Source organism: Limulus polyphemus, unplaced genomic scaffold, assembly GCF_000517525.1.
Source record: "Limulus polyphemus unplaced genomic scaffold, Limulus_polyphemus-2.1.2 Scaffold605, whole genome shotgun sequence".
NCBI classification, from domain to species: Eukaryota; Metazoa; Arthropoda; class Merostomata; order Xiphosura; family Limulidae; genus Limulus; species Limulus polyphemus.
The window spans coordinates 304,082-331,603 of NW_013666215.1; the positions used below are offsets into that span (position 1 = coordinate 304,082).

Consider the following 27,522-nt stretch of genomic DNA (forward strand, 5'->3'; position numbering starts at 1 on the left):
TGCGCGAAATTCCAAAAAACAAACAATTATCCTAAATAGCTTAAAGTTTGTAACAGTATATTTATACTTAATTTTATTGCTCTTTGAACTGTGTCTAACAAATAATTTTCCCATAAAAATTGTAATTTGCTTGATGAACATGCAGCTCACATTACTGCAATGAATTACTTAATGCACAAGCTGTTCACAAGCTTCTCCTGTGAGAAACTTTTATTATTATCATTATTTTTTTTTATCCAACCTAATCTAACTTTACTTAACCTAATAATTTGCTAATTTTGACATTTTAGTTACATTCATAATAATAAATTAAGAATACACATGAAAAACAAGAAATGTAGTGCATACGTATCTCTTCTTATTTTTTGCTATCAACTTTTGATGAAATTTAAGCATAGTTTTTAATACTAATGGTAGTCCTGCAATAAATAAGTTTTTATTTAATTGAATAATGCACATAATAACATAGAATAATAAAATGCAAAAATCTAACAATTATAATTTTTCTGGCTTTCTAACTATACAATTAAAGCTTCTAGAAATTCAGCGAAACTTTTTGATTTGAATCCCGTGAGAAAGAAGTATAGAACTGGAGGTGATACAGACAATTCTTTCTACAGAAAGTCATGTAACATAATATGCTATTTGATGGATTAAAACTTTGGCTTTCTATTGGTTATAAATAATATGGGATAAAATGTCAGAGAAAACTATTGGCAATTTGTAAAAGAGAGGATGTGGCAAATCGGTCTGATTTTCTAGTGTATGCCTCTGTAAACAAATACGATTGAAGAGTATAAATATTTTGCATGAGTAATATCTATATTATAATAAGTAATTTACATTAAAATTACATACGTCTTGAAGGGGTGGTAAATAAATTAGATAAGAGGGAAAACCTCAAGAGTAAATGTTACAGCTCTCATACTAGGGGAGATTTTTTAAAATATTTCCTTACAAAATTAAGAATGTAAAACTTAAATAACATTAAAATTTGATTTATTAAATACATTTTAATGCCAAGTTTATTCATATACATTGATAATAAAGAAGTTAATTTAAAGGGTTAATTTGTACAATGTCTGGTACTCATTTTCTACAAAGTTGCTATTTCATTAATTCTTATATAATAGGATAAACATGTTGAAAAACAGACTTGGATAATAATATTTTGAAGAAAATATGGAGTATAAACATTTGACCCAACAATAAACTGATATTCAAGCAGTTTGAAACTATATGCCATTTTTACAATAATACAGCTTGGAAACTATGCATCTCTTATCACAAAACAGTTTGAAACTATACTCTCTTCTTACAACAATTCAACTTGGAACTATACATCTCTGACCACAAAACAATCTGAAACTATGCATCTTTTACCACAAAACAGTTTGAAACTATACTCCCTTCTTACAACAATACAGTTTGGAACTATACACCCTTCTTCCTGCTAAATGGTTTGTAACTATATCCACTTCTTACCACATAACTGTTTAGAACTATATACACTTCTTGCCACAAAACAGTTTGGAACTATATACACTTCTTATCACAGAACTGTTTAAAACTATATACCCTTCTTTCCACAAAACAGTTTGGAACTATATACACTTCTTACCACAACTGTTTGGAACTATAAATGTTTTTATCATAAAACAATTTGGGACTATACACCCTTCTTACAACAAAACAGAACAGTTTGGAACTTCACATGCTTCTTACTACAGAATATTTAAGAACAGTGCTCCCTTTTTTACTACAAAATAATTTACAACTATATGCTCTTTGTATCACAAAACAGTTTGAAACTATACACTCTTCTTACCAAAACAGAAGTAATAAAACAAGTAGTATATATGCACCAAATAAGTATTAGCTAATAAAACTGAGCCATGGCTCATATTTTATAATGTGCATAATTGTGGCTGTTTAAGTTTATTTGTGCCCACTGCTTGCTGTTTTTTACATTTAATTTTGTGTTTCAACACACATCAGCATTTGTAACACACCTTGAATTATTGCTAACAATATTAGAAACATTGTTCATTGCAGATTTTAAAATGTTAGAACTGCATTGTATAAAGACAGGTAAAATGCATATCTGAATTTTAAATGGAAAGTCTGCTTAAAAATTTGCAAAATTCTGGATATGTTCAAGGTCTTATTGTAAATATAATTAGGAGGGATAGTATATTTTATTGAAACATATGTAAAATATTCTTGGAATTTTCTTCCGTTTAATAATCCGAGAAAAGTGGTTAAATCTTACAAGAAACTGAATGTACATATGAAGGAAACATTTATTGAAACAGCTACGTACCAGTACAAATCTTTTAAGTTGTTAATTCTTGCAGAATACTTCTCCGAAACTCACAGATCATCTAAGTATGGTCAAGTAACTTGAATGCATTTTATAATACTAAATTTTGATGCTATTCATCAAATATTCTAGTCTGATGTATCATTTGTTGTTAAAACAAGAGGGAATCCTCAATAGCCATAGCACTTGAAATTATTTTAGGTAGGATTAGAGTAAATTAATCTAAGAGACTTTTTTTCCTTTTTATTAGATATATTTTTGAACACCAGCAATACCAAGTGTGGAGCGCACTTATACCTGATTCGATTTTATTATTCATCAGGATCTTTATCAGTCTACCATCAAATTGAAATTCTTTTAGGCAGGATTAGAATAAACTAATCTATGAGACCTTGGGCATGATCAAATACACTAATCGAAAAAAGTTTGACCTCCTGGCTCGTTATTGCATAATACACCAGTAAATGTGTTGTATGGTACATTAGTAAATGCACCCCCCAGTGGCACAGAGATATGTCTGCAGAGTTACAGTGCTAGAATCCGGGTTTTGATACCCGTGGTGGGCAGAGCATAGATAGCCCACTGTGTAGCTTTGTGCTTAATTGCAAAACAAACAAACATTAGTAAATGCACTACTAGGTAAGTTTTGTATTAATCTGTTGTTTTGTTTTCAAAAACCATTTTCACAATAGATATAAATAAAGTGTAGTTGTTTTCTCTTTCTTCTCATAAAACAGCTAATGTTAAATGCTGCATATGAATTTCAAGAGTCTTCTAATTATGTTTTATTATTTGAGAGTTGCTATCTTAGTATTGTCCCCAAGATTTATATAAATATATAATTAATTTTACTAGTAAGCCTGCAACCGATCTCCATATCAACTGCTGATACTGATTTGATCTAAAGAATTCACTGATGTTTTTCTTATCTGATTTTTAAGAAGATTGGATCAGTAACTTTGTTTATCTATGAAAATACAGAATACATTCATGTGCCTTTGTGATGGAGGGGGTGCAATGTATCCAGAAATGAGGTCAATTGTGGATAAGCGAAAATAACTTTTGGTGACCATCAGTTGAGGTTACGTCCTGATAGATACTGATTGATTTTTGATTTTTTTAAAAAAGATAAAGGTATTTTGAACATAGTTTTATTTGCCATAAAATATCCTAACATCACTCGTAAAGTGCCTTTATTTCTGGTATTCATAACTATTACTAGGTTCAACCTCCCCCTTCCAGTTTTCATCGCAGGGAGGTTTGTTATATGGCTTAATCGATGAAGAAATACTAAGTGTACATGATTTACAACATTTTGCAGTTGACTGAAGGTTCTTGGACCAGCATTCCACTTTTAGTCCTTTTTGTAGTCTGATAAGAGTATGATTTATTTGAAGATGAGTTTTGAAGCTTGATGCACACCACTAGTATATATACAATAGGGATGTCTGGACATGCAGATTATCAAAATCTGATCTCGATATTGGCCGATCATGGGCACATCAACACTGATCTGATATTTCACTCAGGTCACAGGCTTATTGAATAGCTACTAAAGTGGTTTCAATTACTTGCATGAAATGGCAAATGCCTTTTTTTTAGCTCATTTTCCTCTTCCCCAATTCATATACCATCTGGCCAGGTGGTTAGGGTGCTCAACTCGCAATCTGAGGGTCGCGGGTTCGAATCTCCACCCCGCCAAACATGCTTGCCCTTTCAGCTGTGAGGGCATTATAATGTGACGGTCAATCCCACTATTCGTTAGTAAAAGAGTAGCCCAAGAGTTGGTGGTGGGTGGTGATGACTAGCTGCCTTCCCTCTAGTCTTGCACTGCTAAATTAGGGATGGCTAGTGCAGATAGCCCTCATGTAGCTTTGCGTGAAATTCAAAAAACAAACAGTCATATACCATCTAATCTTGAAATGGTTCTTTTAAAGTTCCTTGATTATTTGTACTCTTAGCCTCCAAAATCTAGCAAGGTAACTGACAGGTGAACAAACTCAAAGTACATTTACAATAAGATATTGTTTAGTTATGTGTGCTCTATTATAAAGTGGGTTTCAATACATTTCTGGCCTGACATAGCCAGGTGGTTAGGTTGCTCGACTTGTAATCTGTTGGTCGCATTTTTGAATCCCCATCCCACAAAACATGCTCACCCTTTCAGCCATGGGGTGCATTATAATGTTATGGTAAATCCCACTATTCATTGGTAAAAGAGTAGCCCAGGAGTTGGCAGTGCGTGGTGATGACTAGCTTCTATCCCTCTAGTCTTTCACTGCTAAATTAGGAATGGCTAATGCAGATAACCCTAGTGTAGCTTTGTAAGAAATTCATAAGAAACTAACAAACAATTCATTTTTAACCTTGTATCACAAACATTTCCAGATTAGGCCTTTCGAAAAAAAATATATATATATTTTTAAAGTGTGAAAACAAGGATGATAACTGGATAAGATTATTTGATTTAAAAAATTACAGAATGAAGATAATTTTATTCATTGCATTTTATAGCAATAATTTATTCACGCATTGTTTACCTGTTGTATAACTAGCTAATTTGTTTGCTATAAATTAATATCTGATTCTGGAATTTTTCCATAGCTGCAGTCCAATTCTAAGCCTATTTTGTTAATATTTACTGCAATAAAGAGCTCACAGTCAGTAGGCTTGCATATTTTTTATTAAGAAAGTACTTTGTATGTTTATAACCTTTTCAGTTCTAGTATGAACAGTTGTTGAAGTTGTATACAAATGTTTTTTTTTTTTTTCTATATTTATACTTACACTTTACCTCCATGGTTTCATTACACACGTTTTCACCAAAACATTTTGTTAACATGATTCATTTATCATTGCACATGCTGGTGATTATTTATATTCTACATATTATAATCTGAGTCAGTTCCATAATCTTTTATCCTGTCATAGTTTTGTCAGCCATTCTAACATACATATGAAATGATGCTGAAAGCTAAATAGATTGTTGTTATAGTATTTGAAAAGTTTGAAAATAAATGTTTTTTTTTGTAAAAAATATGTTCACTTTGTTTTTATGGATAATAGATAACTTTAACGTGTTTTGTATTGTTTAATGTTTGAGATGCTTTTAACCAGAGAAAAAATAATGATTCCCTAATGTCACTAAACATTATGAGAAAAAAATGCTTATTTCCATTAGAAACTTTGGTGCTAAAAATATATAAAACTAGATGTAAATCTTATATAATTAGTCTTTCCCATTGGTAAAAAAGAGAGAGTATTGTCATAAGGTTTTAGTGTATTTTATCACAATAAATTAAGATATTGTGAGAACACCATATTTAATATTTTTAATTGGAAGTGATTCAGTACCATGTGTAAAAGTATTTTTCTTAAGCTTTTAACTTGCAATTTTAAGGATTTTTTTTTATTACTTTTTTTTAGGGCATTGAAGGTGATCTTATCCTCAGCAAGCCTCTTGTGGATCCATATGGACCTCGTACATTTGTTATTGATGAGAGTGCAGGTCAGGCTTGTTTCTTTGTTGGCTTGTAATAGGTTATTAAGTTAAAATTGCATTATGCAGATATATACAGGCTTGTTTCTTTGTTGGCTTGTAATAGGTTATTAAGTTAAAATTGCATTATGCAGATATATACAGGTGAGACAAGTGCAGCTTAGTGGTTAGCATGTGTAACTGTGGATAAAAGGTTCTGTAGTTTGTGCCCCATTACTGCCAAAAGCAAAAATCATGATACATGCTTTGAGGCTGCGAGTGTATTATAAAAGTGATGATAAAATTCCAGTATTCCATTAAAGTAGCTTATGAGTTGACAGCAGGTGGTGTTGATAAGCTGCCTTCCCTCTTGTCTAACATTTCAAAATTAGAGATGTCTAGAACAGATAATTCATTAGTTGCTTTGCATGAAAATTAATCAAAAAAATATGCAGACAGGGTTTAAGGCCATTTTGATGTCTTTATATGTACTGCAGCATTTCTAGGGATTCTCTAGAATTAAAAAAAAAAAGACTTTCACATCTTTTTTGATTTGTATGTGAAGCTGGAATTTTATTTTCGTTCTTGAATAAACTTATATATATATTTACATGACTTTTCTCCAACAAACACATAAAAAAATGAAATTGTCTTAACCAGAGCCTGATCTGTCTTTTCCATATTTTAAACATCTATCCTTTTGTGTTGATGTCTTTATAATGCAGCACAAAGAAATCAGAAGCTTTATCATATCATTCCCCAAATATAATCTTGTCAACTTCAATAAAATCATTTCTTACTCTTCTTTTTTCACGAGTAAACAAGAGAACTTAACCTATCCCCAAGATATAACCTTTTCACTCCTAGAATTATCCTAGTAGCCTTCCTCCGAACCCTTTCCAATAAGTCAGTAGCCTTTCTCAGATAAGTAGACTTTAAATGTATGTAGTATTTCAAGTAAGTATAACTGCTAATGTATTTCTTTTTTTCTGACAAGCATGCAATATAGGAAAAAGTTCTAAGAATCTTTTTTAGTGTGGATTAGTTTTTGTAATTTTTGGTTTGCTGGCCATACAGCATTGGTGCACAGTATAAATGCAATTATTTTGAATGTATTGCTAGCTATTAAATCACAAAGTTTATTAACTTTTTGAGTTGTGTCGCACTGGATACGTATTATTCATAATTTACTTTAGTTGCTTACATATTTCAGTATCAAGTTTAATTCAATTGAGCTGTACTAGCTTCATTTGTAAAACCTTGTCAAACTTGTTTTGTTGTTGGCTCCTAAATGGGTAATGAATCAAAATTACCTTCTATGTACTTATACAGGTTATAACTTTAGTTTTGTGTCACCGTGTGGTCATATGAGTGGGTGGAAATGTCATCAACGTCATTTATGACATCAGTGTCAGTCACGCATCTGAAATGAATATTGTGAATATTGCAAGTGGTTATTTTAAAGAAATTATTATTCCAAGGGAAAAAAAAGAGTATTAGATAAATGTATTGGTTCTCCTTGACATTTTTGTAGTTAATTTCCAAGATTCTGTGTATTCTGTGGTGAATTTTGCTTTGTATTAGTTTTTTCAATTACCTTGAACAATATTATCATGTATTGATGAAATAAAATCCACTATAGGTTAAACTAATGTACCTGGTCAGCTGAACATTTTTTCTAGTTTCCAATCCCAGTCATGTATATATGTTTATATACAACATCATTTTTATGGGTATATAATTTATTTCTCTTTCAAGAAAATCAGTAGATAGTAGCGGGTGTTGCGGTACAGCAATACGAAATGAGTATTGTATTGTGAAGCCATGATATGATTGAATGGATGCATTGTAAGATACGATACAATTTATATATCTTCACGAAATTTGGCAAGCTTTCAGTAAACATAAGTTTTTTTGTACAGAAAAAATCAGAATTTCTAATAAAGTATTTTTGCTTTATAAAAAATACTTTTCTCCATCTAAAAATACAAAAATTCTTTTGTGTAATTTCTAAAACCAACAAAATAAATGCCCAACTTTTTTTTTTTTGATAAACCTTCATATTTTATGTGCTTTATTCACTACCCTAATTTTATGTAAAGTTAGCTAGTTTGATCAGCCTCATAACCACCATAAAAAAATACAAAATAAATCAAAATTATAATTTTTTTTGGATTATGATTGTGCTTGTTTTTTGATAACTTACGCTTTGTAGAGTTTTATCTTCTACTATGGGTGATAGATAAATGAAAGGTAAAATCATTTAAACCACGATGACCTTCTGTTTAATCCTGCAGAATATAGGTCATTTTGATGTGGTAAAATTCGTTTTGTAATATTTTTTCTTATTTTATTAATTTTAACATTGTATAATGATAAGTTATGACAATGATATGATAAGTTTCTTATTTTAATTTTATTTCTATATTGTTAACTTGTTTTCTTTATTATAGATCCTTCACTAAGGGAACTTTTAAAGAGAATTTTACCTATTTGCAGTCATTACTCAGTTGTTGTTCGATTTATTGAAGGTAAGAGATTTTAATTTCATCTAACTGAATTTTTTGTAATTTTTTTGTGTCAAAATGTATGCCTTTTCAGATTTTTTCATAATAAAAAGGATGGTTCCTAATTTTTTATATCGTTGTAAGGCTTACCTGAGTGCTTAAGATTACTAGTTGGATATGTTATCCACTGTATTAGATTGGGAAGTAACTATGTAGTGAAAAGTAAAGATAATAAGCTGTGTGTGTGTTGCACAAGTTAAATCTCTCTAATACGTGTATAACATCCATTGCTGATTTTTCAGAACTTATGATTTGAACTTATGTTTCCATTTAATAAGTTCTGTGGGTCACTGTCATGAATGGTCAGCTGCAACTTGTTGGTTAGCATTTCTATCTAGACTGTGAATTTGAAGGTTCTTTGACATGAAAATTTGCTGTTATTTGGAGCTTTGATTGTGCTATAAAAGTGATAGTCAAATTCTCTTTGTGGAGCTTTGCATAAAATATTTTAAATAATCAGTTCTTTCATAATTGTATTTAATTTTTTGTGTACTTTTGAAAAAGTACTTGAAATGGCTATCTTCAGTTTGAAAGATATGTAAAAATGCTGTTAATAAAAGTTGATTTCAAGTAATCTTCAATATTATAGAATAAAGTTGGATTCTTACTGGGAATTGTAATTGAATAAAAATGTAAAAATTATTGTTATACATTTTATAATCAGCTATGATCTCTACTTTGTTACTCAGAATCCTGTTTTTTATAAAGTTTTTTAGGGGAATCTGATTGAGGTGTTTGAGATTGTTAAGAGAATTGATAGTGTTGGTGCATCATCTTTATTTTGTACTTAATGGTGGGAATGGTAGGCCTAGGAAGCAGAAATATAAATCTTGGCAGTGTGGGAGTCATCTTCAAACTAAGATAGTTTCTAATAGAGGAGTTGTCTGTTGGATTGGATTTCCTTTATATGTGGTGGAAGCATTAAATTTTAGGGAGTTTAAGGAAAAACCTGATAAATATTTCAGTGATAAAGGTTGGTTTTATTATTAGTTAACTTTAGTGGATAGGACAGCCAAGATGGAGAAAGAAGTCCCTTGTTGACCTTAAATATTATGTTATGTTACTTTGTTCATCTGGATGATATAGAGAAATCACAGTACCAGTATGGCCTAGTTAACCAAGCTCTAGCAGCAGCCATGAGACAGCTCTTCAAGGATTATTTTGTGCTTATTGCTCAATTAGAGCATCAACATCGTCAGCATGCACTGTCTCTTCAGAAAGTCTGGTTCTACCTCCAACCAAGTTTAAGAACAATGGAAGTCCTAGCTTCAATAGCAAATACAATTAACAAGGTATGTAGTATTTTTATGTTCCTATCCATTTAGACCAGCAACACCCTCAAATTGGGTTTTTTTAGCTGAAAGTAGATGATTCAAATTTGCAAATGATCAACATTTCAGCTAAACAACTTTCATTATGGTCCTGATGAAGATTGTTTAGCCAAAACATGGATCACAGTCCTTTTTTTATTTACAACTGTTTTTACTATTTCTTTGTTTTCTTCAGATTTCAGTATGCTGAAGCAGCATTTGTTTGTTTGTTTTTTTTGCTTTTTTTTTTTACTTAGAAATATTTGGTCTACAGTTTTACTTAAAATCATGTTCATATCACTAAAATTTTCATTGTACCATAAAAATAATCTTGATATATTTAATTAGAATAATTTCATTTACTCTATTTTTCTGACTATTTTATGACTGCATGAACATGATTTGAGAATACAACAAAAATTAGTGTAATCAAACTTACAGAGCTCATTAACATTAACCCTATGTGAATAGTGTTGGTGCTTTGCACTAACCTCGTTTCTGTGAAGCTATACATAGCAATGTTTACCATATAATTCTGAATATATTTATCTCCTTCAAAGCTAAATTTCAAAGTAATAAGAAGAAAGGAAGTAAGTTTTCATTTAATAATTTGTTCCTAAATTTGTATTGTGGTGACAGTAAAATAAAACAATCAAAACAATAACAGCTATTTCAGATGTTTATCCTTTTAGTAATATAGGGATTAAAATTTAAATATATAATGGAAATAACTAATTAATATAAGTTTTAAAATACATATAGTTTTGTTAAATTGTTTGATAATTATTAATAATGTATTCATTGCACCAACCTTTTATTTATTTTTAGAGCAAATTCTGCATTAGTTTTGTTTTTTCAGGGTGACTGCTTTGGAGGAAGTGTCCTCAGTGTCTTGCATGAGCGAACTGCAGCTTTAACTGGGTATGTAAATTTATTTGTAATGTCATATACAATTTGATTCTGTAGTTAAGCATGTTAAAGGAAATGAAAGTTATTGTTCCTGTATATTTAATATTTGTGATGGATGGATTATAAATAGTAAACATTTTATCATTTGAAAGAAAGATAAAGCAGTTCTCTTCTCACACTATAGCTTTATCCCAACAAAAGTTACTATTCTCTGCCTATCTAATTATTGGTATGAATCATACCTTGTTTGTTCCAGCCTTAATCCCCACTATATTACCCATCTATGTCAATTCGAACCCCATCCCAGATCTGGATATAAGCTCCCTTTTATTACTTCTTATTCACTTTTTCTTGATGGCAGAACATTACAACAATGGTTTTATGTGCTTGCTGTGGGTTTTTCTTCAGTGTTGAATAGCCTTAGTTATACCTACACTTTAGACGATTGTTTTTTTTATTTTTAGACATGTCTATTTGAGCATTGGGTGGGGGGGTTTCCTTGGAGATTGTCCAGTCCCTCCTATGTAGAGAGGTGGAGTCTTACATGTGGTCTGATGTTTTTTTGCAGGGGATCAGGGGTGGACTGGTGAGAATTTAGAATTTTTGTGGCACCTTCCTTTGCTCAGCCAGCTAATAACGAGCCTAGGATGGACATCCCACCTTCTGCACTTTTTTTGCAACTAGTACATCAAGTTTGTAAAGTCTTGAGCATTCCTCCTGTAGCTTACAGCTCTTCTCCTTCTTTATTGGGAGAAAAGTCATTTGGATGATTACCTGGTCTTTCCACGTTTGCTAGACATTGCTGTGCATGCTAAGAGATTTACAACAGTTTTGTGTTTTTATTTTCTTTGCAAATGTTGTCCGAGGCCTGTCACAGATTGCCAGCTCAATTTTCAGTGGATCTTAGACACTTATTGACTATACTTTGGTAAGGTTATCAGCTTCTGCTCTCTCCATGGTTTCTTGGTTGATTTGTTGCTGGGATCTTTTGGATAGAGATGCCTTGCTTGAGGGAGTTTGACTTCTTTTTTTAGCCCTCGGAGATCTCAGAGAAGCTCCTTTTCTCAGACCTTCTATTTTTCCCAGGTATTCCATGGAAGCTAGGGTTGATGTGTCCCATCTCCACTCTTCTCTTTCGACCCTGGCCCTCTGCCTTTCCCGGTCTTCTACCTGCATTTCCCATTAGAGTTCCAGACCTCCTGCATCAGTTCCATGTTCTTTTGGAACACAAGGGAGATTCCACCCATATTAGCACGTATCCTCCGTTTGTGTGGAGCACAGACAATGGCATCAGTGACTACCCTATGGGGTCCACTCCATTGGGGACTCAACTCAGACAGTGTGTGTCAGTATGGGAGATCTTCACCACAGCTCAGTGGGTCATTCAACTCTTACGAGAATATTAGTCCTTCATTTCACTTCTACTCTTACCTGTTGTCTTTCCACTCCCCAAGGATCCTCTTACATTCAATCATTGAGTACAAGCCATCCAGGATCTTCTGCACAAAGAGGCCATAGATCATGTCGACTCCTCTCTCGAGGGTTTTTATTCCCATCTGTATGTAGTACCAAAGAAGACGGGCAATTGGAGACCCGTCATTAACCTTTCTCATCTCAATGATTTCCTCCAGCCCTCTCAGTTTGTGATAGAGTCGTTTTTTTCCGTTTAGTGGTACTTTTCACCCGGTCTATGGATGAAAAAGTTTGATGTCGCCAATGCGTATTTTCATATTCCAAATGCAGTCTTCATGTCGTCATTTCCGTTTTGTGCATGAGAGACAGGTTTTTTCAGTATTGCACTCTACTAATTGGCCTCGCATCTGCCCCATATGTATTTTGGTAGATAATCAGAACCTTTTCACATCATTTTCACTCATTGGGCATTCACACGCACCATTATATGGATGATTAGATTCTTCTCGCTTCTTCCGACACTTGGCTGAACTTCACACTCAATCTCCTTTATCCAAAGCTCTGAGAGCTGGTTTTCTTATTTTATTGCCAGTGGTCTTTCAGACATGGTTTTAATCTTTCTCATCTCACTGTGTTGCATGTTTCTCAATTTCTGACATGGTTATTCAACAAAGGTTTGGTGCCTTCATCCATTTCTTTGTATAAGGCATCTTTGTCAGCTACTTTTCGTTTTTCTAGGAGATGTAACGTTTTTGAGTGCTCAGTTTTGACCTTTCTTCAACATTGTTTCCAGGTTCCTAATTGGGATATCACAGTAGTTCTCCATGCTTTATTTCATCCACCCTTTGAACCTATGGCATCATGTTCTCTATATCACTTTTCACTTAAAACTTATTTTCTTCTGTTGTTGGCTAGCAAATGCTGATGTTCACAGGACTCTTTACCACTCAATTTATGTTCAGTTGTATCCAGATTGGTCCTTTCTACCCAAAACTTCAGCAGCTAGAGAAGGGGATAAGGTATTCTCTCCTATTATTCTTCCCTTCATTTCTCATTTATATAACTACTTGGATCTGGTTAAGCTTTTATGCCCGGTTCAGGCTCTTTGTTGTTATGTTGCATGCATTGAAGCGTGTCAGGATTCACATCACCATTTGTTTCTCCATTGAGATCCTACAATGTCATGTGACTTGTCCCCTGTCACTTTGACAGGTTGGGTTCGTCAGTTGGTTTGTATTGCTTACTCTGGGCTTTCACTGGAGGAGAGGAGACTTCTTCAGGTCTCATCACATCAAGTTCACCATATTTCGATGTCCCTGGTGGTTCAGTTGCATCTCCTGCTGGAGGAGATTGTACAGAATGGTATGTGGACCATGCCTAATACTTTTATATCTCATTATTTACATAATGTGGCACTTGCATCTTCGGATGGTTTTTGGCAACTCCTGTGGCTGTTCTCCATGTCCCAGCTGGATTTTGAGAGAGGTGAGTGACTTCATTTTTTTTGTGTTTATTTCTATTCTTATTTAGGGATCCTCTCGTCATTTTCATTTGAATCCCACTGAGTGGTCGATGTTGCCCGGTCAGGTATGCTTCATTCCAAATCCACACTAGCTACTAGTAGACCATTAAGAAATTTCTTGGTAGCAATGAACTCTGTTGAGATGGAGTGTTCCATAACACTACCTTGTGGTTTTCCGGGTGGTAAACAGTTATATACACTATTGGACTACCATTCATGGACTATCATGAGTAAAGCATAAGGGGATTTTGCCTGTCCCTGATGACCCCTGGGTTGAATAAATTTGGATCAGTTTGATTTTCAAAATACAGAATGTGGTTCATCTATTGCACTGTCTCTGTAGTATTGTTCCTCAGGATTCCTTAATGCGAGTGATCCCCCCATTTCTCTTAGTGGAGTGTGTGAGTCCTTACCATTCCCCTTCCCGTTGCTGGAGTGGTGGACAGAAGTCTGTTCCTCCTGAGTGATGCTTGAACTCATTATTCCACTCAAGGAAAAGATGGTGATGCTGGGTGATCTCCTGCCCATAACTCTGGATGGTTTTCGCAGACGTATGGTGGGAGCCTCTTCATTATCTTCCAAGTTTTCCTTCATTCTCAACCTTGCCATATGACTCCTTTTCCTTGTCTGAATCAGTCTACCCCTAACCTTCCCATTCCAGGCCTTTCTTTTTTTTCTACTCTTCCCAATACTTAACTTCTTTGTCATTGCTCTTCTTGTCAGTGACTATTCTGTTATTTATGGTCTTGTGGGTACTCATCTCTTCCACTTCACCTGCAGATAGTCTCATTTTCTGCCTACAGTCGATTTTCATTTTATCCTTCATGGTCTCTCTCCCCCCTCCTCTCTTCTCCTTGCTCGTCTTCCTATTTCCTTTTCTCCTGCCTCCTACCCCATCTGTGGTTGGCCATGAATGACGTGTCGAACACATTCCTACACATCCTTATTGACCTGTCCTTCATATGTTTTCTATTGTCTGTCCGTCATATTCACATCTTCAAATTCTTTGATATTCCCTCTGACATAGAATCGGCCCCTTTTTGTTCATTTATATCATGAAAGCTTTCACTCACCATCATCACAGCCTGGGACTGTCATTTCTTTTCTTGGACGATTGACTTCTATTTGCCCATTCTTGGGTGGTATTCTCTTCTCTCACCTCCCTTCTTTTGCAGGAGGCTACTTAGTTGGGGTGGCTTGTGAAGATATCCTAGTACTTTCTCATGTCTACTCAATATTTGGTACTCTTTGGAGTTTTCTTCATCTCTTGTCTCAGACAAGCTTAGCCTTCTTTTCTTTGCTTGTGAGCTATGGAGTATCTGGTCACCAGATTTTGTGCTTCTCATTCTCATCCTGCAAGTGGGTTTATTTTGCTTTTGGAGACTGTGGCTTCCATGAAACTTTTCATTCCTTTGGGGTGTGCACAAATGCATCTCCTCAAATGGACCTTTCTGATCTAAGATTTTCTTTCTAGTGTTCCATTGTCCTTGATTGTGAGCTACCCTTTCCAGCCTGTTATAATGGCTGAACAGTGCCAATACCACCTCCGGTGTTCTCTTATCATCCCCCAGACTGGGTCTCCATCTCTTCCTGATGCTTCCCTCTTGGGTTGGTTTACTTTTCTGAATGGTGACATGACTTCTGTCATTTGGATGCAGAAGAAGCATTTACTCCACACTTCAATGTGCACAAATTTCTTCCTATTCATCGGGTATGTTCCCATTTCCCACTCCTACTGGTGGATCACTTGGTTATGATCCACTCTGACAATTTCATGGTCATTTCTTACATCAGTTGTCCAGAGGCATCTGTTCCAGGACCATTTACTTTCGGGCATTGGATCTACTCTACTGTTAGGAGATATGAACTTGGTGGCAGACTGCTCCTCTTGGCCAGTCTGCATTCTACCAATAGAGTGGTTTGTACACCGTCCCAAGTCTTTCGTTGGGTTTGCTCTCCTTTGGGCACATCTCTCCTGGATGCCTTTGCTACCCCCCTCAACTCCAGTCTTTCTCTCTTCTGGTCTTTTGTTCCTCATCCTTCAGCTCTAGCTGTTGATGCTCTCAGCCAGGACTGTTCTCATCTATTTATATATCCTTATTCTCCTCTTTACCCCTTCCCTTGATATGCAACACCCCTTGTTGAGTTCTTGTGGTGGCACTTTGGTCAGCTCAGCCTTGGTTTCTTGTGCTTATTTGCTTGATATCCAGACCCCCTTCTTCTATTCAATGTTCCTTCTCTATTGCTTCAATCTCACATGTTCCTTTTTCAAAAAGGGATATCATCTTTCCATCTTCACATGGGATTTGTCTGGTCTGTTGCCCATTGGGCCCGACTCTCTGATCGTGTTGCATTCTTCTTGTCGCTCTTCCAATATGTTTGTCAATCAATCAATGACAGTGGTGTCTTCCATCATTGGTTCATCTTCCACTCCCTTCGTCATGGCCATCTTATTGTGAACCACCTTTCTGCTTTTTTCTACCCGGCTGTTTGACCATGGTTTGTCAGTCTCTACCATTGCTAGTTACTGAGTGGCCTTTTCCACATTTCTCCTTTCCTGGTGCCACAGGGTGTTTTTCCCTATCTTCTCCACTCTGTTCTGCTTCTTCTTTCTTCACTGACCCCCACACCTGACTCTTATACCTAACTGGATCCTTTATGTGGTTTTGCACACACTCACATGTGCCCTGTTCAAGCCATTGGCTTCTTGCTCTCTGCACCACTTTTCTTTCAAGACTTCTTTCCGCCTTCTCGCCTGTGGTCACCATCATTTGGATGTCTATGCTTTTGATTCTTCTTGTACTTTATTCCACTCCACTTATATTTTCTTATATTTTTAGTCTTTCCTTCCCAGGACCTCTGCCACCTGGGAAGATGACTGTGCTTTCTCTCCTATATCCCTTCCTTCTACCTCTCATCTCTACGATCATTCAGACTCAGATTGACTAATGTGTCCTGTTTGGTGTTGCTTATCACAAACCTTTCCTTTTCAGGATTGCTGTCATTGTCTCTTTATGCTCTGGGACCTCTCTTCATTTTTCTTTCTACACTTACTGTATGGGTCCATAAACTTGTCTGGTTGTTATATGCTTCCCTGGATGCACGCAAGTTATTCTCTATTTCTTCACATCAAAGTCATCACTTGACTCATTATCCTGCTTCCCTCGACCCATGTTTTTGAGATTGGTAAGTGTGTTTATTTTTCCTTTCTCTCCCTTTTCAATATTTAGGATCCTTCCATGTTGCTGGTGTTTCCTCCCAGAATATACTTATTTTCCAAAATTTGCATCATGCCAGTATAACAGAAACTACTCAAACCATCCACCCACTGTGAGATGGGATATTCTGCAAGACCGCTTAAGGTATCCTAGTGACATTTATATTTAATCAGTTGTCCAATCCAGACCATACCAATTCCATGGACTATCATGGAAAAAGCCAGCACCAGATAAGTGTCTGCCCACTTCTTTGGCTTGATCTTGCCAGCTTTTACAAATTTGGAATTGTGGTCATTCTATTGCACTGTCTCCAGTAACAGACCTTTCAGGCTGGTGGTCTGATGGGGTTCCTAGCACTTCTTCGGGTTTCCCCAATGGGAATTCTCCTCCCCCTCTTTTTTCTTTTTCTCGAGTGAAGCTGGGAGACCCTTTCCACTTACTAGTTCCTAGCTGCTGGGGTGGTGGACCATGCAGAATCCTCACTGGTTGGGCTTAGTGCAATATGGTGAAAAATAGGGTGGTAGTGACACTGTCAGTGTAGTATGGATCACTTATTACAAATATAACACACAACTAATGTGCCCTTCTTCTACAGCCAAAGCCTGTTCAGTAGAGTTGTAGTGAGCATACAATGTACGGCATGGTTGTGCCTCAACCACACTACACCTATTGGCTCACCAACAGCTTGTATGTTCATGTTCTCATTCTGCCTGTCCCTGCAACAATTAGTGCTCTTTTGCCTCTCCCCCATTTCATCTCAGATGAAGAGTATACTGTAATCGAAACAAGGTGCAGTTTTCCATGGGTGTGCCCTAATGGAGCCCCTGCCATTGGTGTCACACTCCATGAGCTATTCCTTCAGGCACTTTCTGAAGGGAGTTCATCTAGGTTTTAGTCATTTTACAATGGCCCCTCCATCATTTTAACATGGAATTCTAGCATTTTCGTGTGAGTTATTGTCTTGAAAGTTAACATCTTCTTAATCTGAAGATATATTTCTGATAGATACTTATCTCTACACACATTCTCACCTGTCCTCCTCACTTCTGGTGCACATTTTTTGTCAAAGAATGAAGTTATCACTAGTGCAGGTGCATAAGAGGAGCTACTGCACATGGAAACTGTGTCACCCTCTATTGGTGGAGAGCTTTTGTAGCATGATGATGTTGTCATGCACCAGTGAATTTAGTTGAGAGTCTCAAGGCTTGTGGGATGCAAATATAGCATTTCTGTGTATGGAGGTGAGTATCTATTGGAAATACATTTCCAGACTAGTTAAATGTTAACATTCAATATCTCCTACATTTGTGATTCCTACTTGCAACATATAAAAAGTTAAAATATTCAAAAATGACTGTATTTGTAACTTTAGGAAATTTAAAATTTAATTTTCTAGTTTCACTTTTGCTAAGTAGAATTATCTTGAAATTAGCAAAATAAACCTTTTAAACACAACCTTCAGTATAAGAGCTCAAGAAAAATAAATGTAACTTTCAAGTTTATATTAATATTCGTTCTATATGTATATACATATATTTACTTTGCTATGCAAATATTGTTACATCCAGTTTATTCAAGATTCCTCAAGTACAATAACCTTTTTTGTAAATATGTAATCAGGCACCTGTCTAGAGAAATTATTTTTCATATTTTCAAATGTATTATGAATTAAGAACAACCATCAGTAGTATAGAAAAATCAGCACTTTATTACTTATTTGCAAAAGCCCAGTTTACATCCTTAACATTAAAATAATAGAGTAATAATACATAGAAATATTTAATAATTGTTTTAAAATAAACAGATTTAACAAAACCTGCAGAAATCACACAGTGAAAATCTTGAACTTTTTTTTTGTAGCATCTTTGAGATTAACATACTTAGATCTCTGACTTCTTTGCTGTTCTTTTTTTATGCTTAGTTGTAAAGGCAGTTAATATTCAAAATTTGTGGTTGTATGTTTTAAGATTGAACAAAGTTATCATTAAAACACTTGATGCTTGACCTGCTGTGACTAATAATGTTTTCAGTGCTCTAACTGTATACAGTGTTATAAGCATTGACTATATTTACCAGTACTTTATGGGGTATTAGATGGATAGAGATATATAAAGATCATTATTTGCAGATCTAAATCATTCCAAAAGCTTTTATAACATATTTCTGGATTGCTTGAAATTACTCAAGTAACTATAATGCCCATATAGTACTAATAGAAAAAATATAAAATATAATTTGGTCATTTTAATAAGATTCAAATCTATCTTCAATTTCAAAGACAAATGCACTATTTAAAAAAAATTGTGTTAAGAACCTATTCACATTTGTAGTGGGAAGGAGTCACCTACAAGATGTGTATTCAGTGAACAGTTTGCAACAGATTATTATGAAATCTTAATAATTACTTTCTTTGACTTTAAAAATGTACATTCTGTATGTGAACCTATGAAAAGTTTCTAAAGTAACCTTATTTTGATCTAGAATTGAATATTAACAAATGCCAAAGGTTTTTCCAGTGAGAAATTTTGTAATTTTCAATTAAGAAAACACAAGATTTGTCACATACTTGTCTCAATGATGTGGAAAAGAAAAGGTCAGTTCTCTGATTATTCAATGATATGGAAAAGTCTTCTCCAATTATTCATTGGCATGTCCTCTGTTGGCTTAGCAGTAAGCATGAGGGTTTATATGTTATAATTAGAGCTTTAGCTGCAGATACAACAGAAGTAGGTCATTGTGAACTCAAATGATTTTTTGTCATTCCATGTGAAACGAAATGATTACAATTATATTTGCCATAAGACATTAATGTTAGGCTTATTACATATTTAAACACTACATTCTTAATCTAGTCTATTAGGGATTTTAAAAAAATTAATAAGAGTTTATATATATATATATATATATATATATATATATATATATATGATAATAGTATTTCAACCACACTATATTTGTCATATCTGTTGCTGATGATGCATTTCATTCAATCCAGAGCTCATCAGGGGAGCTGGGATACAACAAACACAGCAATGGTTGAAAGACTATTTATATAAGCCATTTGATACTATAACAATTATGGCCAGGTGGTTAGGGCGCTTGACTCAGAATCTGAGGGTCAAGGTTTCGAATCCCCGTCACACCAAACATGCTTGCCCTTTCAGCTTTGGGGGCATTATAATGTGACGGTCAAACCCATTATTCGTTGGTAAAAGAGTAGCCCAAGAGTTGGCGGTGGGTGGTGATGACTAGCTGCCTTCCCTCTAGTCTTACACTACTAAATTAGGGACGACTAGTGCAGATAGCCCTCATGTAGCTTTGCGCGAAATTCAAAAAACAAACAAACAAACTATAACAATTTGTATGGTGTATACACATTTTACAAGCCAGAGAAAAATATTTACAATTATATTTTCATAAGACATTAGTATTAGGTCTAAAACATTTTTAAACACTACATTTTTAATCTAGTCCCTTAGGGATTTTTAAGAATTAGAAGAGTGTACAATAATAATATTTCAACCACACTGTATTTGTCATGTCAATTTATTATTAACTGGTTGTTTCATAGTGAGAGATTAGAAACATTTGAATAACAATAATGCAGTTTAAAAGCAAAATCTGAGATCTCAGGATATGAAAAGTTTAGAAAATAAAAGTAGTGATAAATAGTTTTTGTTAAGCTAAAGCATTTTAGTAACTGAGATAAAATGTTTGTACTTCTACTTAATATGGTATCAATAGAACTCTTAACAATCAAATTTCTTCAAACTAATATATATATAATTCTTAGTTTTTAAAATAATTAAATAGTTTATAAAGTGTCATATTTAATTATTTTTATGTTAAAACATAAGAAAGAGTAACAAGATACTAGACATTATATTGGTAGGTGTATTCCTTTGAATTCCTTGCTTACATAGTTAAAACAGAAAATGTCTTCCAACCACTGGCCTAATAATCCATCTTGCTTGCTCTTTAAGTCAGCACTGCTGACTTTCAGCATTTGTCACTAATTATCCATGCTGTATTTAAAAAATCCTAATTATATTTTAAAATTTACCTTTGCTTATTTAAATCTTTGTAATTTTTAAGTGTATGATATAATTTTTTCTTCTTTTGTAAACAAGTTTGCATTGTATTATCATCATAAGATTTTATCTACTTCTACATTTAACTTTGATATAACTTTCCAGTTATTTTTATATTTTTTTTTCTCCTTGCTTAGTGACCCTAAAGCACAGGACTTATGTTTTTATCTTACCCAAGCTGTAAGTATTTTCAATAAGGTTAAATAGATATTAAGTCTCTCTGCCAACAATATGGTTTTCCAAGTTATTTGCAAATTCTAGAATTTTGAAAACTGATCCTAAGAAATTTCTTTTTATTCTTGTAATACAGTGATAATATTACTTGCTTTTACACATTTTAGTTCATTTTTGCAGAAGAACTTATTAACTGTACACAGACATCAGTAAACTTCTGTTAACTTCAGAATTTGAAAACCAGTTTGTCAGTATATATTATTCAAATTTGAAATCAGCGATTTAACTCTTTGACTTTTTTTTTTTTTGATTTTTGATTTCATTTTTTTTGGGATGTATTTCAGTAACCATTATCTGCCACTCATAGTAAGAATTGCAGTACACTTCTCTTTACTGTTGTGTAGTATCATGCTGGATTCAATTGGAGAAATTATTGTTTTTGTGATAAATAATTTTTGTTATTCAGAAAATGTATGAATAACAAAATAATAAATGTTAAAATTATTTTTTTACTCTATGTTTTACAACTAGCCTTGTCCACATATTATAGTTTGTAAACACTCTTATTCCGAAGAGACAGGAATGACATTTTTTAGTATACATTTATTGTCCTAGCATTTTGTTTGTAATCAAACTGAAAATATGTTTTTCTGAAAACAAAAAAAGTTCGTTTATAGTTTTTTAAACACTTCCAAACATCTCCAATCAGAACTGCATAAGAAAAAATACTTCTTAACCATATGCCTTAAAATAGCAGCATTTTTCACACAATTTAAAATATTTATATACTTTTTGTAGAAAAAAACAAATAAAAAAATAGATTTAACCTTTGTTTTCTAAAGTAGCAAAACTGAATGAAATTGTAATAAGTTTAATTATCTTATTTTTACTTCAGACTATTTATATAGTTTCCTTTTAGTTAGTGTTTTTCTTGAATAACAACACAGTAATGGAATTTCAAACTATATATATAAATATTTAAATGATTTAAGTAGCATCCTGTACATAATTATCAATAATGGTTTGTTTCTTTTTCTCTTGTCTCTAACAATAAAATATTCATGTGATTTGTAAAGCGCTACTAACAGTATAAGAACTAGTAATAAATATTGAAATTTAGCTGATGTCATTTCTTCATAATATTCCTTTTTTTTTATTCTGAGCTTTTATAAAATTACTTCATTATAGAATTAAGAAATTCACAGCTTTACATTGTGTTGTAACAATATTGTAATCATCACTGAAACATTTAGCAGTTAGTTATATTTAGATTATAAGTTTAGATAAAGAACATTGTGAAATTATTTTTGTTAAATTATTTCATATTTTTGATCTAAATGTCATTGTTGTGGCTTTTTGTGAAAATAATCTTTCTACACTACATGGATATCTAATGATTGTTGATTATTTTAATTCATGCAGTATCACATTGGCCCCTTCTTTTGCTTTGTATTAAGAATTGAATATGAAATAGCTTTTTTTTTAATGTATAACAAATTATATGCATTATTTTGCACATTCGATTTGGATGTAAGTTAAATTATTTCTTTAAATATTTTCCAAGCTGCAGTTTATTAAATATACTTTAATTTTTATCACTAGGCATGTGTCCCCTATTTTGAAATTTTGGAGAAATGGATTTACAAAGGGATAATTTCAGATACCTACTCAGAGGTATGTGAAGTTGTTTAACATCACGTGTTGTATTTATTTAGTTACTGTATGTCCTCCTGATGGCTCACTGTTAAGTCTTAGGGTTTTCACACTGAGAATTGAGGTTCAATAACCTAAGATAGGCAGATCACAGGTAGCCTATTGTTTAGCATTATGTTTAATAGCAAACAAATAAACACAGTCACTCTGTGTTTTTATAAAATATAAAGGTTTTGCATAGGAAAAATGACAGTACCATATTTCTGATGTTATTACCTGTTAACTTTGCTAAGTTATGCAGATTACATAGACTTTAGTATTAAATGTTTTAAGATTGTGTCAAAAATATGTTTGAAGGGTAAATATAAACTACAATCTAAGGAGAAGAGAGTAAGCAGAGTTTTGGTTGTTTTGAGCTAGCTTCAGACTGACAGCCACAACATTTTTTCTCAATTGCATTCCAACCATTGTTCTGCTGACTAATGCTGCAGTTTAAACACCAAAAGTTGTTAAAATATGAAAACATCCAATAGACCTAAAAATTGTTGTAAAAACAAGCTAAATGCAGATATTTTTTTTCATACTCCTCTTATCCATTAATTTTTACACACTTCTGATTTCAAGCTATACTGACAAATTAAAAGTTTCAACTGCAAAATTACATTTGTGTAAACTGTAGTTGGTGTATTTTCCAATCTTGATATCATGTGTCCTGTTATTATAGTGAATAACCAGCCATCTAGTGGTGAAACTCACATATTCCTTTTTGCAGTAGGGCTTGAACTTGCATACAACAAATAAATGCTTACCCATTAACTATTTCAACACGGACTTGGTCAATTTGACTGACTACGTGACCTCTTTGTACTCATATTAAGACTATAGGTTTCATACTACTAAATTTTAATACCAGTATGTACATCTTTACAAAATTTGGCAGTCTTTCAGTAAACATTATAAGCCTTTGACATACAGAAAGTCATATTTTTTGTGAGGTGTTTTAAGTAAACAGAAAAAAGATCTGTCTGTAAATATATTGAGTATTTGTTTTGAATAGTACGTGTGCAAAGTAATTTTCAGGTTAAGATTAAAAATACTTAATTCATCTCAAAAATCTCAGATTTGATTTGTGTGTAATCTCTAAAACCTCCTAAATACATTTGTTTTCAGTAAAACTTTATATTTATATCTTATCTATTATTTTCTCTACCCTAACTATGCAAGGTTGGTCAATTTTACTGACCTCATAACCATAAAAAAAATCGAAATAAATCTAAATTACCCCTTTTTTTTCTAGAATGATTTCATATTGTAACATAAAACTACATTCATTTATCCTGAGTAGCTCTAAACTCGTAACAGTATACATTTTATTATCTTATTGCCCCTTAAATTGTGTCTAACTACTATTTGCACCATTATAAGTTGTAAATCACTTGGGGAAATGGAGCTCATGTTATGCTATCGAACAACATTACCCATGAGCTGCTTGCACGCCTCGTGAACATTTTTTATCATATCATTTATCTTTACCTAATTTAACCTAAAGAGCACTATTTTTGCATTTTAGTTACTTTTATAATAATAAGGAAAGAATAAACATGAAAAACAAGAAATAAATTGCTTACCCAAATCTTCTTTTTTCTTGCTGCCAATTGTCGATGACACGGATCAAAGGCCATATCATCATGTTTTTGATTCACATTCAAAATTTTATTGAACTATAATTTTATGAACTTATGTCATTAATTTTGGTATCAAATTATAGATTATATTCAAAATTTTATATTATACATTATTTAATTTCTTAATTTAAAAGTAAATATTAAAAAACACATCTAAACATCGATTTTTATGTGTCACATGGTATTCTGAATGCAGCACTAATTCAAATTAGATGTTTGTGATGTCAAAATACAAAGTCTATAGTTTGTACAAATTAGGAACTCAGATTACTGATATTGACAAGCTGGAATATAAAATAAAAGCCTCCTGTCTTTTCTATTTGCTGAGATATTGCTCATGCATTTAATCAAACACATTGGCCCCACTCATCTCTTTCCATTTTTGAAAATGGTACCTTGTATACATTTATTTCTATATATGACGTGAATATCCAATCGAAAGCTCAGAATGTCCCCCTAGTGGCTTTCTCTGCCATTTTCAAATATAATGGCATTATCTCTTTCTTTTGGACAAACCTTCATGCTGGTAAGTTGAGTCTTTAACCTATTCGAAATTTCATATTTTTTTAGACCCAAATACAGCTTAGTTACTAAACTTGATAAATTATAATGGAATTCTTTGGTATCATTATAGTAATTTGGGAGTTTGCAATTATTCAAATGTATATATAAAACTTAAGAAAATTATTCCATTTCACAAGCTCCATGTGCAAAATTTCTTAAGAGGTTACAACAAGCAGCAACTGAATACAAAGGTCGTAACTTGAAGAAATAATTGTTTGTTTTACTTCTTTATTTACTGTTTTATATTTCAAGAAAAATAAGTTTAAGAACTTGTTTGTAAATAGTAATAATCTATATATATATATATATATATATATATATAATAATTGAAATGTGACTATTTTATAAATACTAGTTCACTGAAACACAGTCAATACAGGTCACTTTGTAAAGACTAAAGGTCAGTTTTATATTACTGGATATGATAACATGAGTACACGTACACCGTGTCATTGTAACTTCTATATTCTTAGCCAGGCAAGGCTGAAAGGTCAATATAATAAAAATAATACATGTATATAAGTGTATAATGTTGAGGTTTAAGCTATTTAGTCTAAACATTTATGTTTTAGTGTTATAATTTATTTCTTAATTTTTTATGGCGGTTACGAGATCAGTCAAATCAACCAAACCTGAAAATAACAGATAAAATATAAAGTTTTTTTTCTTAAGAAATATTCAGTAACTATCTGGACATTATAAGGATTTTACATGTGAAATTTGAAAATTTTCTGATACATAAAAGTATTTTTAATCTTAAATGGAAATTACTTTGAATATTGGATAGGCAACATGCGAAAAGAAAAAAGGCATGAGAAAAACATTGCTTAATAAATCTTAAGCCTTAATAAAAAAAGATTGATATTTTGCGTATGAAAGCATTGTAATGTTTACTGACAATCTGCAAAATTTCATGAACATATGCTTACTAATTTAAAAGTTATAGCATGAAAACTATAACAAGCACAAAATGGTTACGAGGTCAGTCCCTGGGACCAAGCCCATGCTGAAAGAGCTGACTCTGCTTTTTTTTATACTAATGGTAGTAATACAGTAAATAATTTTTATTTAATTAAATAATGCCCTAAAGAACATAGACTAACAACCTCCAAAAAGTAGACAATTTCCCCTAACTACCACAAGAACTGCTGACAAGAACCGTTACAAAAGCATTCAAGCTAATCATTCTCTTTCCCATGGAAACGAAGCTTGTACTAATGGTAAAATTCACAATTCTCTGTTCAGAAAGCATTTTATAATACTTCATTTGATAGATGAAACCTTGGTTATCTGTTGGTTATAGATAATATAGAATTAAACATAAAAGAGAACTATAACAAATTGTGAAAGAGAATATCTGACAGCTGGGTGTGGCAAGAGGGGTCTGATTTTCTATTTGATGGCTTTGTAACCAAACAAAATTGAAGGCTATGAAAATTATGGTTTGTCTGAGCAATTATGGTTTTATAGTGAGTAATTTACTTTGAATTTTGTACTTATTGGTGAGGTGGTTTATAACATAGAGAAGAGATGTCTAAATAAAATGTGACATACTAGGGGAAATTCAGGATTATTTTTTGAATATTGCCTTATAAAATTAAGAACCTCAAATTTATATACTATTAAAATATGGACTATTAGCTAAAATTTTATGCTATACTAATTTATTTTGCCATTCACAAAATAGCTGAATAGAAGTAGTAATTCTATTGACAAAGGAAAAAAAAGAACTTAGGTTTCTTTTTAGGTGTATCTTCAAAGAATCGAGGAAACTCCTTTATGAAAAAGGACTATAAGTAAAAACTGTTTAGAATGGAAGTATGAATATAATATTAGTATATATATAATATTTAGTAATTTGCTGAATTTGAATAAATATTAGTAACTAGCTGTACCCGGCCACGCGTTGCTGTGGCTCAGTCTGGTTAAATGGAAAAGAAAGAAAAGAGAAAGCGCACGTTTCTAATATGTTTAATTTCACAATGCTTGTGGGTATACAATATTTTTTGTTGTTCCATTGTCTGTGGGGATATAGAGATTGTCTGGTTTGCCGACTCAAGAACACGCAACATATAATTGTCCATGTGAGAAGCAATCCGTGTCTAGATCTAAACCGCACAATTCTAAAGATTGGCCCTGAGATTTGTTGATAGTGATTGCAAATGCCAGTCGCATTGGGAATTGCAATCTCTTAAATTGAAATGGCATATCCGTTGGAATCATAGGAATGCGAGGAATGAGGACATCTTCACCTTTGAAAGGTCCTGTCAAGATTGTTGCTTCTACGACGCTGCTCATTAATTTTTTTACTGCAAGCCGCGTGCCGTTGCAAAACTTTGGCTGTTTGATATTTTGCAACATGATAATTGGCACGCCGATTTTCAATTGATATCATTTTCAATTTATATCATTAAGTTTCATTAACAACAAATGTTATAATGTGAGCTATATTAATTAAAGAAATTATTTATTATTAATTCTATATATTAGGTTGTCAAGAAATTAATGTTGCGTTTTGGAACACTTTCATTACCCCCCCCCCCCAAAAAAAAAACATATCACACATAATAATTAAACAAACTTCCTAAACGTCATGTTAGTGTAGTCTATATAAT

The 27,522-nt window shown here is 32.9% G+C and overlaps 1 protein-coding gene across 2 annotated transcripts in view; it reads left to right on the top strand.

Annotated features, from left to right (window-relative positions):
- LOC106459416 (gamma-tubulin complex component 2-like) overlaps nt 1-27,522 on the top strand; it is a 91,426-nt gene that overhangs the window by 26,277 nt on the left and 37,627 nt on the right. For both annotated transcript variants that reach the window (XM_013919036.2, XM_022385913.1), the window contains exons 10-15: nt 5,750-5,831; nt 8,255-8,332; nt 9,455-9,660; nt 10,538-10,599; nt 20,969-21,011; nt 22,608-22,679. In XM_013919036.2, coding sequence (XP_013774490.1) covers nt 5,750-5,831; nt 8,255-8,332; nt 9,455-9,660; nt 10,538-10,599; nt 20,969-21,011; nt 22,608-22,679 — 543 coding nt within the window. The remainder of the gene's footprint in view (nt 1-5,749; nt 5,832-8,254; nt 8,333-9,454; nt 9,661-10,537; nt 10,600-20,968; nt 21,012-22,607; nt 22,680-27,522) is intronic.